Below are 14776 nucleotides of genomic sequence, written 5' to 3'. Positions count from 1 at the left end.
ATCTCACATGCCACATTAGCGATGTAACACTAACCACATTTTGATATTTTAAGTGTCTTTATGTCTATAAGAATTTTTTTTTTTTTTTTTTTTTTGGCCACACCTCTCAGTATGGTCCTCTCAGGGATCTTAGCTCCTGGACCAGGGATTGAACCTGTGCCCCCTGCAGTAGAAGCACAGAGTCTTGACTACTGAGCTGCCTGGGAAATCCCTGTCTACAAGCATTTTATGGAGCTTAATTTCCCCCTTCACTAGATAAGAACAAAACCAAAGCCTGAAACACCGTAAAGTAGGCAATTGAACAAAAAGCTGCTTAAGAATGGTTACACTTCTCAAACGTAGCCAAAGTGACCCTACCACATGTGCCTTCTTGGCAGCTTACACTCCAGGTGATCATGTCCTTACCTAAATTCATCCATGAGTCAACCATGCCATCCCTTGGCACCCCTCTCAAGTGATAACATCTGGCATTTCAAAATCTCCTTAAGAACAGAACTGGGCCTTATACATCTTAATACTCCCTGCCAGATAACAGGGCAACTGACAAAGGTTTATTATGAAAGCATCAGAATTGTTAGCATCTTGGGCCATCTCTTCTCCTCACCCAAAAGGACACAGTAGTAGGCACACCCATAAACACACGCCTATAACAGTATTATCATGAAAAAAGCATCTTCATTCAGCAGATGAAGTCTCTAAAGCATATTATCTAATGACTTCTATTTTCCCAAAGCCAAATTAGAGCTGAAACCTTAGCCTCCTCTTTGACTCACAACATTCTCGTCTAAATTACACTGCTGCTACCATAAAAAGAAAGTGAGGAGGAGGGAAAGGTTGCTTCTTTATCTGACATCTGACATATGATTCTCAGTAATAATCCACATATACACATCATAGAGGGTCACATTCTAACAGGGGATGGTGATATTCAAGATGAATGATGTTGCTTGTAAATGACTTCACAGTTTATACTAGAAAAAAAAATAATTGCAATGCACAGGAATCTGACTCCTGATCGCCAAGGCATAATTCAACACAGAATTGTTCTTTGTTTTTAAGATACAGAACAATGCTAGAAGAGGGCTGTCTGGCTATGATATAATCAAAGTTTTATTTCATTTCAAAGATGCATAGTTGCATTTGTGTTCTGACACACACAAAAAAGGCTACTATCCTTTGGAGAAGGGGTCAGCAAACTACACTTCAAGGGTCAAAGCTGGCCCACAGTCTGTTTCTATATGGCCAAAAAGCTAAGAATGATTTTTACATTTTTTCATGACTGAGAAAAATAAAACAGTATTATTGGATGCCATGAAATTTATATGAAACTCAAATTTCAACATCCATCAATAAAGCTTTATTGGAACACACACACTCATCCACTTACACATTGTCTCTGGCTGTTTTTGTGAGGAACTGAGAAACTGTCACAGAAACCACACGTCCCACGGAGCTCCAAACAGTTACTATGCAGCCCTTTACAGAGAACGTTTGCCTCTGCCTCCGGGTGTGGATGCTGGAGCCTGGCTGCCTCCATTTAAGCCTAATACATATTCCCCTTGCTGCTGCTCAGTTGCTTCTGTTGTGTCCAACTCTTTGCGACCCTATGGACTGTAGCCCACTAGGCTCCTCGTGCATGGGGTTCTACAGACAAGAATACTGGACTGGGCTGCCACAACCCTCCTCCAGGGGATCTTTCTGACCCAGGGATCAAACCCGTGTCTCCTATATCTCCTGCACTGCAGCCAGATTCTTTACCACTGAGCCACCACGGAGGTCCATATATTCTCTTTATTCAGCCTCTATCTTAACACTTATATTCACTTATTAACTGTGTATGCTTGAACACACTGTTTAACCACTCTGCACCTCAGTTTCCTCATACATAAAATGGGGTTAATGAAGGCACCCACCTGCTGGGGTGTCACTGTGAATTTTAAATGAATAAAACATACAAAGCATGTGAAACAGGACCTGGCAAGCAGGAAGCAGTTATTAAGCATGGGCTACAACTACCATTCCTTCTTGCTGATGGTGACAGGATGCGTTTTCAGATGAAATAGTAGCAAAGTGGTTAGATTCCAGGGCAACATCCCAAATCTCTTCATCAAGGTAGAATTGAAGTAGGAGGCAAGAAGGAATGAAAGGGGAGAAAAATAAAACCAGAAAGAAGAGAAATGAGGAGGGAATAAGAGAAAGGAAACAGTTATCAGGACCTCACTCAGCAAGGACAGTAGGTGGCCTATTCACAGGGGAAGTAGAAATTAGGATAATTTCATCTGTAGTAACAGATTAAATCACTACTGTGGGCTGACGGGATACTAATCACCAGGTGGAAGCTATCTCAGGGGCTGGGGAGGGAAGCATTCAAAATTCTAAGCAAGTGACTTACAGATGAACTGCTGGGTCATTTTTAAGTTGAGCACTTCCTGTATTTTACATTCCTAGACAAATGACAAGTGATAGCTATAGTAAATTCTGCATCTTGTTATCCACATAGAGTAGCTAATTAAAAGGAAACGATTTGTGTAAGGACCCTGTCTTTACAGAGTTCTCATTTTGTTCAGAATAGCACTGACTTTCTAATGCTTAAAAAAAAAAAAATTTCCTATAAATAAAACACAAGCTCATTCACCAAAAATGGACCTGCATAGCAACTGGGAGGTAAACAGGGTGTTTACTAGAAGATACACTTCACTTGCTACCGAGGTAGAATAATTCTCTTTCCCAAGATGCACTTTCATTTGAATCCCTTCTCTGTGCAAAGCTGAGTTCCTACCTTTTCCATGTACCTATAAAATTACACTCACCACTTCTCTTTTTGCATTATGACTTCAGAAGCTTTAAAGCACCCCTCACCTCAAAGAAATAAAGAATTTTTTTAACTCCACCATAATCAAACAACTATATTATTCCCTTCTACCGTTGATCCCCTTAATCCTCACCACTTCTTTGCTTAATGCTTATGGTAAATCTTCCCTGCAGAGGCTAAACACACATATCAACTATTTTAAAGAGACTTGATGTGTAAACATAAAATGCAAAATCTGAAGGAAAGACATTATTATCCAAGTGATTTCTGCAAATTGTGCTGGAAAAGAAGAGTGATTTAAAGCAATGCATCCAAGAGAACATTAAGATGCTCCCAAGCTGGAGCTAAGTTCAAAACACTCACTGAGAATGGATCTGCTGGGAGAGTCCCACTGAAGGCTTCGGCTTGAGGGTCAAGGTCATCTGGGCCACAGGACTGACTCTTGGTAGAATGTCTGCCTTCTTAGATGAAGTGTGCTTTGCAGCTTGCTCAGGAGGGACCCAGGAGGAAGCGGCCGCAGTACTCTGCCCTCCAAAGACTGGGGACGAGGTGTCCTGGGCAGCTGTTGTCTCACAGGCTTTGCCCTTGGTCCCTGGTTTACACACACAGAGCTGAGGTCGGAGACACATCCCTCCATTCTGACATGGTGGAACACAGCTTGCTGTGGAAAGACAACAGAGGACACACTTTGCAGGAGAGCAGTACAGACTTCACTAATTCTTCCAGACACTTACCACGAGCATTGGGCTGTTCCTCAATGAAATAAGATGATGATGATGTTGATGATGATGATAGCGAATATTTATTAATGGTTTCCTATGTGCCAGGCACTGTTCTAATAGATACTGACAAATTTAACTCCCATCCCCAGCAACTGATTTAAGGAGATGTTTTATTTTCCCCATTTTACTGATGAAAAATCAGGCACGGGGTTATAAAATTTGCCACAATCATCAGTAAATAAAAGAGCTTGGACATGAATTCAAGTGAACTGGCTCCAAAGTCATCTTTTTTGACCACTTAACTATAGCTGCTGCTCAGAAATGGATCAGAAATACAGGGGGCGGAAAAAGAAAGTACTCTGTCCTTTTTGATGTCGTGTTCCATGGCTTCAGTTTAAACTTTAGGTAACCAAGTAAGTCTTAGCAAAAAAAACAGAAGCCCAGTCCCAAACCCAAACCCCCCAAGAGGGTAATGGCCTTCAGCTTGCATTAAGCTATCAAAGCTTGGAGTGACTGTTCAGAAATTTAGTCAACCTACTTTTTTTTTTTTTGAGAGAAAAAGCAAAGGTAAAAAGATTGAAAGTCATCTAATATACACTTTCATACATGCATTATATATTTTAAAAGCCAGTACACCCTTAATGTTATAAAAAAAGGCAATCAAAAAGAAACCACCTGTTTATCTCCTATTAGCTAGGATGCATTTACTTTGGGTTGTTTTTTTTTTTAATATGGACCATTTTTAAAGTCCTTATTTAATTTGTTACAATATTGTGGCTGTTTTATGTTTTTTATTTTGGGCCATAAAGCATGTGCAATCATAGCTCCCTGATCAGGAATCAAACCTACACCCCCTGCGCTGGACGGCAAAGTCTTACCACTGACTGCCATGGAAGTCCCAGGAATGCATGTACTTTGAGTCTCCAGACTTGTGGCCAAGCAGAGTTTTAAAGTTAGCAGGGCTAGGGGTCATGGGCAAGGTGAGTGGATTTTATCACAGGCAAGGTCCCCTGGGAGTTTAGATGTTACATGTCATAAAATTTATGACTTAAATTTTATTAACATCATAGGCTTACAGACATGATTCCTTCAGACCCTTCTTTATTTGTACCGTTTATTTACACCAGCCTTTTGGTATCAGTGCTCTTTGACTTCAACTCTCTGTCCTGAGGCAGATCACAATACTAAACCTCCCATATAATTCAACCCAGGATTCAGTCTACAAGCAATTACAAAGTAGATGAAGAATACATACCAGAGGAGGCTCAACCAATGACCAAGACCTAAAAACCCTGAAACCTCCTAATTTCCTATAAAAGAGAAAAGATACTTTTCCTATTTTCCTATAATTCCTATTAGTTATAGCAAATAATGATAAGAAATAACTGTCAAGTGTCAGAATACCAGGCCAACAAATTTCCTAAGAGTTGAGAAGGATTCTTTAAAAAAGGAAAAAAAAGGAAAGAAAAACGCAGCCAGCTCCCAAGGTGACCCTAGGGTGAGTTACTTGAGCTTGGCCTCTGTACCTACACAAGTCCCAGGGCAGGAGGAGGGCAGTAGCTGCTTTTCTAAAATGGTCCCCAAGGGCTCTTTCCATATTAGGCTTCTAGAAGTCAAAGTCAAAACGCTATGCACTTCGAGAGTTCAGGAGTCTAATTTATCCACGCTTTCCTAGCCAACATGGTCATCAGGTCCCTGCTCAGCCACGCTTATTTATGGACCGTCACAGGAATGGAAATGGGCTCCACCCAGAGACAGCAGAAGTGGTCTCAAGTGGGAAAGGACGGGGCTTTCAAAGCTGAGCCTCTGCCAGAGATCACCCCCAGGCACTTTCATGTACACATTCTCTTCATGCTTTCAATTAGAAACATGTCTCGGTTGAACATCTGAGAATGATTTCCGCTTCTCCCTCCCAAGGTGTATTGCAAATGTCTACTAATCTCTCAGGAAGGCTGCACAGAGTGGCTGACAAAAGCTGGTACCTAAGTGGAGGCCAAGCACAGAAATCTCCCCCAAAACACCTAGAACAGCCAACAAGGGGCCGTCTGGAGGAGGAGTTAGAAGTATAAAGGGTAGCCTTTTTTTTTTTTAACTGTTCAAATTTTGCACATGGAAGGATGAGGGGAGCAGGGAAAAAGTAATAAAAGAAAAAAAATGATAACTTTAAACTCACACCAAAAAAGGACACTTTATATAATAGTAGTGTTTTATATATATATATATATATATATATATATACACACACACACACAATACTATCCTTTCACAGTAAGTTTTAAGAGACAATAAGGAGACTGATTAGACGATTTTCTCTTCTACCTTCCACATCTGGGCTTCAGCAGTAGCCTCCTGGAGCAGATAGGTAGGGCTGGCTTACACTGCGGGGGTCGGGGGTGGGGGAGGCAGAGCGGGTAAGGGAACAGACTCCCCAGTGGCCAAGACAAGCACCTCCCCTGACATGAAAAGCAAAACTAACGTCCTGCAACCACATTTGAGCAAGCTATTTTTCCCACCACATTTGGACTTCGTGCAGTAGTGGTTCCCACGTGTCACTTCTCAATGTGTGATGCCTGGACAAGCCGCAGCATCACCTGGAAACATTTTAGAAATGCATATTTGGCCGGCCGCTGGCCTGCTAAATCCCAAACCAGAGTCCAGCTATCTGACTGCCTGCCAGGTGATGCACAAACTAGCGGCCTTCCACCAACACCTTTTTTGAGAATTTACATTTTTGTCACTTCAAGTTTGTGTTTTCACACTACAGTGGCTTACTGAATTCTTACCCTCATAGCTGTGTCTGTTTTATGTTGCCCTTCTGTTTTTAATGCAAAAAATTTATAAATTTTTCCATGTGACTAAATTCTCATTATCAGTCCCTTTCAAAAATTCATGCATTTGTCACTGCTTCACGGTCAGTGTGAAAATTTGTAGGCACTTATGAGAAAACACGGAGAAGGCAATGGCACGCCACTCCAGTACTCCCGCCTGGAAAATCCCATGGACGGAGGAGCCTGCAAGGCTGCAGTCCATGGGGTCGCTGAGGGTCGGACACGACTGAGCGACTTCACTTTCACTTTTCACTTTCATGCATTGGAGAAGGACATGGCAACCCACTCCAGTGTTCTCACCTGGAGAATCCCAGGGACTGGGGAGCCTGGTGGGCTTCGGTCTAAGAGGTCACAGAGTCGGACACGACTGAAGTGACTTAGCAGCAGCAGCATGAGAAAACATTTATTTTTTTTAATTCAAGGACAGTTGACTTACAGTGTTACATTAGTTGTAACTAATGTGTCAGCACAGATAGTATGTTTACAGATTACACTCCAATGTATCCTTGTTGCTTCTCTATTTCATACACACGAGTTTGTATCTGCTAACCCAGTTTTAGAAAAGGCAGAGGAACCAGAGATCAAATTGCCAAAATCTGCTGGATCATGGAAAAAGCAAGAGAGTTCCAGAAAAACATCAATTTCTGCTTTATTGACTATGCCAAAGCCTTTGACTGTGTGGATCACAATAAACTGGAAAATTCTGAGAGAGATGGGAATACCAGACCACCTGACCTGCCTCTTGAGAAATCTGTATGCAGGTCAGGAAGCAACAGTTAGAACTGGACATGGAACAACAGACTGGTTCCAAATAGGAAAAGGAGTACATCAAGGCTGTATATTGTCACCCTGCTTATTTAACTAATATGTAGAGTACATCATGAGAAATGCTGGACTGGAAGAAACACAAGCTGGAATCAAGATGGCTGGGAGAAATATCAATAACCTCAGATATGCAGATGACACCACCCTTATGGCAGAAAGTGAAGAGGAGCTAAAAAGCCTCTTGATGAAAGTGAAAGAGGAGAGCGAAAAAGTTGGCTTAAAGCTCAACATTCAGAAAACGAAGATCATGGCATCTGGTCCCATCATTTCATGGCAAATAGATGCGGAAACAGTGGAAACAGTGTCAGACTTTATTTTGGGGGCTTCAAAATCACTGCAGATGGTGACTGCAGCCATGAAATTAAAAGACACTTACTCCTTGGAAGAAAAGTTATGACCAACCAGATAGCATATTCAAAAGCAGAGACATTACTTTGCCGACTAAGGTCCAGCTAGTCAAGGCTATGGTTTTTCCTGTGGTCATGTATGGATGTGAGAGTTGGACTGTGAAGAAGGCTAAGCGCTGAAGAATTGATGCTTTTGAACTGTGGTGTTGGAGAAGACTCTTGAGAGTCCCTTGGACTGCAAGGAGATCCAACCAGTCCATTCTGAAGATCAGCCCTGGGATTTCTTTGGAAGGAATGATGCTAAAGCTGAAACTCCAGTACTTTGGCCACCTCATGCGAAGAATTGACTCATTGGAAAAGACTCTGATGCTGGGAGGGATTGAGGGCAGGAGGAGAAGGGGACAACAGAGGATGAGATGGCTGGATGGCATCACTGACTCGATGGACGTGAATCTGAGTGAACTCCGGGAGTTGGTGATGGACAGGTGTGCTGTGATTCATGGGGTCGCAAAGAGTTGGACATGACTGAGCGACTGAACTGAACTGAAACCCACACCCCTAATTTGTCCCTCCCTCCTCCTCTCTCCCCTCTGGTAGTCACTACTTCTCTGTGACGCTATTTCCGGAGAAAACTGTTATTCTAACTGAGGTATTGAACTATGTGGAATATTTTAAATCTTACAGAAATTCTTTAAAAATGTTATCCATCAGTCATCCTGCATTTGCCCAGCCCAGCTGTGGTTCCACACAATGAGTGAACACTATGGAGATCTTATCAGCTGGTGAGGCAGTGGTTCTCAGGCTTTGCAGCACAGCAGAATCACCCAGGGAGCTCAAAACCCAGGTGTGACTCCAGGCTGATTGAATCATAATCTCTGGGGAAAGGGGCTCACTGGTCACTTTCGTTTTTCAGTTTTTTAACTCCCTAGGTGATGGCAATGTACAGCCAAACTGAAGAACCATCGGTGAGGGAATAAAATCCTACCAGACTTGCTGATCATCTTCCCAAAATGTCACTCTTTGAATTTTTTCTTCTTCATTTAAAAATTTTCAACATATTCTAGCTACCCAGGAGATACATTCAAGGCCCTCATCTGGACCCCATCACCCTCCACCCCCGGTCCATCCCTGCAAAAGCTGACCTTTTCTTGCCTCTGTACATAGGGTGCCCTGTCCTGAAATATGGGCCAGCCCCTCAAGCACTTATTCATCTGAAACGTCCTGCTTCTCTGTGAAGTCCTTTCCAAATGCCCACTCAACCTGACCTCCTGAGCCATTTTCATCATTCACTCCACATCTCACCTGTACAGTCACATATATTAATCATCTCTTAACAAAGCTCTTTTATTTCCCAACCAGAATGTCAACGATGAGGTCAGATAATTGGCTAAGACAGAACTTTTTGTACCCAAGGATGGGAGCCTGAACCTCATCTTAGTTGACTGACCAATGTCAAAGTAGATCCATCTCTTTCCAAGAATGCTGGGACTTCAGGACATCTATAAAAGGAAGATAATAAGTGGGTTCATAATAACATCTATACCCTTGGATGTGGTTTATCAGTTATTCAATCAGTCTCCAAGCTTTCAAAGTGAAAGTGAAAGTGAAGTCGTTCAGTTGTGTCCGACTCTTTGCAATCCCATAGACTGTAGCCTACCAGGCTCCTCTGTCCATGGGATTTTCCAGGCAATAGTAGCGGAGTGGATTGCCATTTCCTTCCCCAAGAGATCTTCCCAATCCAGGGCTCAAACCCAGGTCTCCTGCATTGTAGACAGATGCTTTACCATCTGAGCCACCAGGGAAGTCCAAGCTTTCAAAGATGTTTTTAAATCAAAATTAATATCTAAGTATACTTTGCTCACATATATAGCCTGCAGTGGCATTCAGCAGTATGTACATTAAACGATTACAGAAGCTCAGATTCAATGCATTCTAGAAAAACTATGAACAGGAGGAACCCTCTGAAACTGGTCATGAACTCACAAGAAAAGAACATCACAAAGGGCTGATAGGAGCTGTGATAAGGTACTAAACCTCCAGTTCAAAGGTGCATTAAGAGAATTAGCCTAAGACATTCAGGTGCAGTAGGAAAAAAGCTTCTGAAAGCTTTTTTTTGGAAAGGAATTAGAAGTGGGGGAAGCCCACAATTTATTAAGTAGATAATCCAATAAAAGGACTTCTGCTCGAGATAAGCACAGTGAATTAACCTCTACCACATCTCCCATTCCAAACACAGAACAATCATTTTTAAAGACTTTTTTTTAGATTAAAGAAACAGACTCCCACAGCTGGGCATGATGGAATAACTGTTACCAAACAAGCCTTTTTGCTATGACAGCTAGAAAACTGGATGAAAGATATAAGACAACTGTTGTCAGATACCAGACAACTGGCAAGAAAAGACAGAATCCTAAGAGAAGGGCATCAAGAGGGGAGCCCTAGGATCACTGTAACTGCCTTGCAGGAAGCACTCAGTCGACCACTGTGCAGCAAGGATCACCATGCACAGTGTGATAAAGGCTGAGTGGCTGGGCTCTCCAGGCAGAGTCCTGGACAGGAGAGACCTGCAGAGTCCTAGAGTCTTCACCTGACACTGAGCTGCACAGACATAGAGTGCAACAAGCTAGCCAGCACCTGTACACTGCAAATTCCCAGTCCTGGCCTACCAGAGTCAGGACATTCAGTACAGACTCCAGAATTCAACTCCCTTTAAAAGTAAAACCTCAATATCAAAATCAGACAAGAATTGTACACAGACACAAAGAATCATACAAAAATGAAAATTCACACACAAATCACAGTTAAGAATATATAGATGCACAATTCCTAAAAAAAAAAAATTAGTAAATCTAATACAACACTATTTCCAAACCAAATTAATTCAAGAAATATAAGGATGATTTTAATATCAGCCACTCTTTCCATGGAATTTCCCACATTAAAAAATTAAATGAGAACTTGTCTCAGTGAACGCAAAAATTTTCCAATGAAATTCATCACTTTTTCATAATAACAAACAAAAACTGTTAAGACAACTAGGAATGCAAAAGGATTTCGTTGTTCTGGTAAACAGTACCTACAGCAAATCCCGCATACCAAAGAGGATACCAAAACCTATAGCAAATATTATGTGGAAACTGTAGAAACATCCCTATTAAAGCTGGACACAAGTCTAAATGCCCACAATAACCTCTATAGTTGATGTTATACTGTAAGTTCCATGGCAAAACAAGGAAAAAGAATAAAAGGTCTAAAATGAAGAAACAATGTGACATTATTTCAATTTATCTAAGTGGTTATGTACATAATCAAGAAATTCTACAAACTATAATAGCAGATAAGAATGTGGTATTTGTTCAAAGAGAGAAAAACAGACCAATGAAATTTAACAGAAAGCTTAGAAACAGACTCAAATATAAATGGAGGCTTGAAACATGATGGAGGAGACATAACAACCCCGTAAAAAAAATGGACGAAATAAACGGTGTTGAAAAAGAAAGAGCCGCCCATCTAAAAGAACCAAAACTAAATCCCTACCCAGCACAGGAGTGTGCATTCTGGTGTGTTCCAAGGCCTTCAGCTGCGTTCAACTCTGTGCGACCCCATGGACCATAGCCCGCTAGGCTCCTCTGTCCATTGGATTCTCCAGGCAAGAATACTGGAGTGGATTGCCAGGCCCTCTTCCAGGAGATCTTCCCAACCCAGGGATCAACCCAAAGTTCTTCTGTCTCCTGCATTGGCAGGCGGGTTCCTTACCACTAGCGCCACCTGGGAAGCCCACGCATTCTAGATCTATAAAACTTAAAGAGAAAATGTGCCAGAATATCGTCATGATTTGGGGTAAAGAGGAATTTCTCAAACGTGAAACAGTAAGTAAAACTCAAAAAGGATTGATGAGCTTGACTGTATTAAAACTTAAAAGACACCATACAAAACAAGTGACAAAAAGAAGACCCTCGCAGTATATTTAACAAAGGACTAATAATCAGATATAGCAGGAATTCCTAAAAATAGATAAGAAAAACAAAGTAAAATATGGACAAAGGATGTGAGCTGGCTATTCACAGATGGTGAAATGTAAAATACATCTGAAAAGATACACAACCTCTCCAATTATCAGAGCACTGCAGATCAAAACAACACTGAGATGCAATTCCACACTCAAGAGACTGGCAGCAAGTCTGTTACCACCAAGTGTTAGCAACGATACGGGGAAATGGAAACGCATGTACTGTTCACGGAGGTGTATGGGATACTCACCTCTGTGAGAAGCAGTATGGCAACATTCAGTAAGGTTATGATGTGCACACCCTAACACCTAGCAATTTCCCTTCTACCCTGTCACGGGCTCCAGCAGACACACACCGACTATAGTAGGAAAATGGTGACACTGACAGATGCACTGACCGACTGTGGTGTACTCATATATGGAACTGTCTACAGCAGCTAAAATCATGAGCTAGATCTATACGCCAAACAACATGGATGAACCTTGTGAAAATATGTTGACCGAAGAATGTAACTATAAAATGCTACTTTGTAGGACTATTCTTTATATGATACTGCAATACTGTCCATGTAATTTTTAAAGACATAAATCACCACTCCTTGTTTTTAAGGATACATATGAAATCAACAAAAGCATTAAAATATGTATTGGATTCCCACTAAATTCATAACCATGACACCTCAGGGAAGGATATAGAACAATTCCAGAGAAGGAACTACGTCGCTTTATTGGAATTTTTTTTCTTTAAAAAATAAAAACATGGGGGACTTCCCTGGTGGTCCAGCAGTGAAGGCTTTGCTTTCCAGTGCAGGGGATGCAGGTTGAATTCCTGGTCGGGGGTCTAAGATCCCACGTGTCTCATGGCCAAAACACCAAAACATAACATAGAAGCAATACTGTCACAAATTCAATAAAGACTTTAAAATTGGCCCACATTATTTTCTAAAAAAAGATGTATAGAAAATATGACAACAGGTATTAGCTGTGGGTAGTAGATACACAGGTGCTAACTACTGTATCCTTTTCACTTTCCTGAATACAAAATTTTTTCAAAATCAAAATAATTTTTTTTAAAAAAATAAGCCAACAAAAGGCAATTGAGAACTGAAGACAGTTAAAACCTGATTCTTAATTATGGGGTGAAAGGGTGATCATGGGGATGAGATTGGTCAAAGTGGCAAAAACTGTCAACATCACAAAGCTATGCTCAGTCGTGTCCGACTCTTTGCGACCTTCTGGACTGTAGCCCGCCAGGCTGCTCTGTCCATGGAATTTTCCAGGCAAGAATACTAGAGTGGGTTGCCATTTCCTACTCCAGGGGATCTTCCTGACCCAGGGATCAAACCGGAGTCTCTTGCATCTCCTGCTTGGCAGGTGGATTCTTTACCACTGAGCCACCTGGGAAGCCCAATGTGACGATAATGAACTCAGTATGCACACAGTGGGCTTGCGGGAAACCCACATCAAGACCTGGGTGAGAAGAATGGACATAAAACCCTACCCCACTGTGGCCACAGAGATGGTCTTAGGAAAACACTCATCTTTTGAAACAAATGCTCAATTTTTGCTCCAAACAGTAAATCCTCTCAGATTTCTTCCACATTTGAATCCTACTCCAGTTTAACAAGCTGATCCTAATGTTCTTTAAAAGTTTAGCGACTGTATTTTTAGGAAGTGTCCCATGCCCTGAAGCTCAGGCTCTATTGCTCTTAATTCTAAAAAAGTAACTCTTAGTTATATTTAAAACCCGTCCCAGCCCACACAGGGCAAACAGAGTGAATCTCTGCCCCTTGCCTAACTCCAAGCAAGTTACAGCATGTCGACCGCATGTGTCCCAGGGAGAAATGTAAGTCTAACTGTGTCTTCTGTGATCAGAGACAGCAGGTGAGAAACTGCTTTGCTGTGTGTGCGTCTTCACAGTAATTCCCAGCTGCCCTTTGAAGTCATTCAATAACACTAAGTGATATCAGATCACAAGACTCAGCATGAGGTCACACATTTTCGTCTGCTCTCACTCCATACGCCCCTTGTGCCAAACTTAAATAAAATGCTGCACTTTCTTTGTGAATACCTCTGGGTCAGCTTCCTCCAAAATCCCCAAGGAGCAGAAAACAATAGTATAAACCCCAACACCTTTTCCATCCAGCCTTGCGGAATAATGAAGAGCTCCACAAAATCAAATGCTCTACATAGGTGAATCAAGCGCCAAGACGTTTACTAACTTACAGGTTTGCAACCGCTCTATGAAAAACCTCAGGGGTGTGTGTGCTTTCAGAGCGCCCTGCTCTTCAGTCGGGATCTCTCCCCAGCCTTTCTACGCCGTTTGCTTTTCTAACCTACTCTCAAGTGACAGCTTGACCAAGCAGATAGTCAGATGGTTGAGCACAGCACAAATTACGTGGACTATATAAGGCCCAAAGGTTGTGTGAAGACTCTCGGGGCTTTACGAGGACTTTACTTACTGCCTTTATGTCCAGGAGTGAGCCCTCGTCTGCCTAACTCCCTGAGAGCTGTATTCTGGAGGGTGCAGGTTCTGGAAGCCTGAGTTCAGCAGAGGAAGCTTGTTACCATGCGATTTAATTTAAAATAGATGGTCAGCCGAGGCCAAGCACACTCCTCCTGATGCCATCAATAACTGTGAAATCTCTCACAGAGTATAATAATTAAGTCATAAGTTACATAATGAAAGAACCACCAGCAATTTTTATGGGTTCTGTTTCTGGTCTTATTACTGCTGTTTTATGAAGTTTCGTTGTTGTTGTTGTTTTTAAGTCAGTGAAAAAGAAAACAAAGTTAAAGATCTACAAGTTTTTATGATGTAAATATTTAATTTAAAATAGCAAAAGAAAAATGAGGTAAAACCAGAAAATTTTCAGAAAATGGTATTATATAGGAAGAATTAACAAAAGCTGTCTTTGACAAATTAAGACCAAAATTGAAAAGGTCAGAAATAGACAATTGAGACAAAATAAAATACAATTAGTAGTAAACCTGTGGTATACTGTCTAAATTAACGAAGTCATCAAAAGAAATGCCAGCTAAAGCAAGGAGGTACAATATTATGGCTACTTTGTATTTTTTTTTAAAAAGACATGTAGACTATTGATACAACATGTAATAAAGGGTAGTAAAATGATACAAGCCTTTCGAAAGCACTTCAACGATATGTTTCAGGCTATTTCAGTAGCTTCATTTCTAGAAATTTACCCTAAGAAAATAGTTTATAAAAGAAA

The 14776-nt window shown here is 41.3% G+C and overlaps 1 protein-coding gene across 1 annotated transcript in view; it reads right to left on the bottom strand.

Annotated features, from left to right (window-relative positions):
- The window catches only part of LTBP1 (latent transforming growth factor beta binding protein 1), a 456857-nt gene that overhangs the window by 399126 nt on the left and 42955 nt on the right, over positions 1–14776 (bottom strand). Inside the window, exon 3 of the mRNA XM_052648703.1 lies at positions 3176–3473. Within this exon, the coding sequence (XP_052504663.1) occupies positions 3176–3473 (298 nt within the window). The remainder of the gene's footprint in view (positions 1–3175; positions 3474–14776) is intronic.

Source organism: Budorcas taxicolor, chromosome 11 (genome assembly GCF_023091745.1).
Source record: "Budorcas taxicolor isolate Tak-1 chromosome 11, Takin1.1, whole genome shotgun sequence".
Classification (NCBI taxonomy): Eukaryota; Metazoa; Chordata; class Mammalia; order Artiodactyla; family Bovidae; genus Budorcas; species Budorcas taxicolor.
The sequence above is the reverse complement of the archived record's forward strand: the minus strand, read 5'-3'. Positions and strand labels throughout refer to the sequence as shown.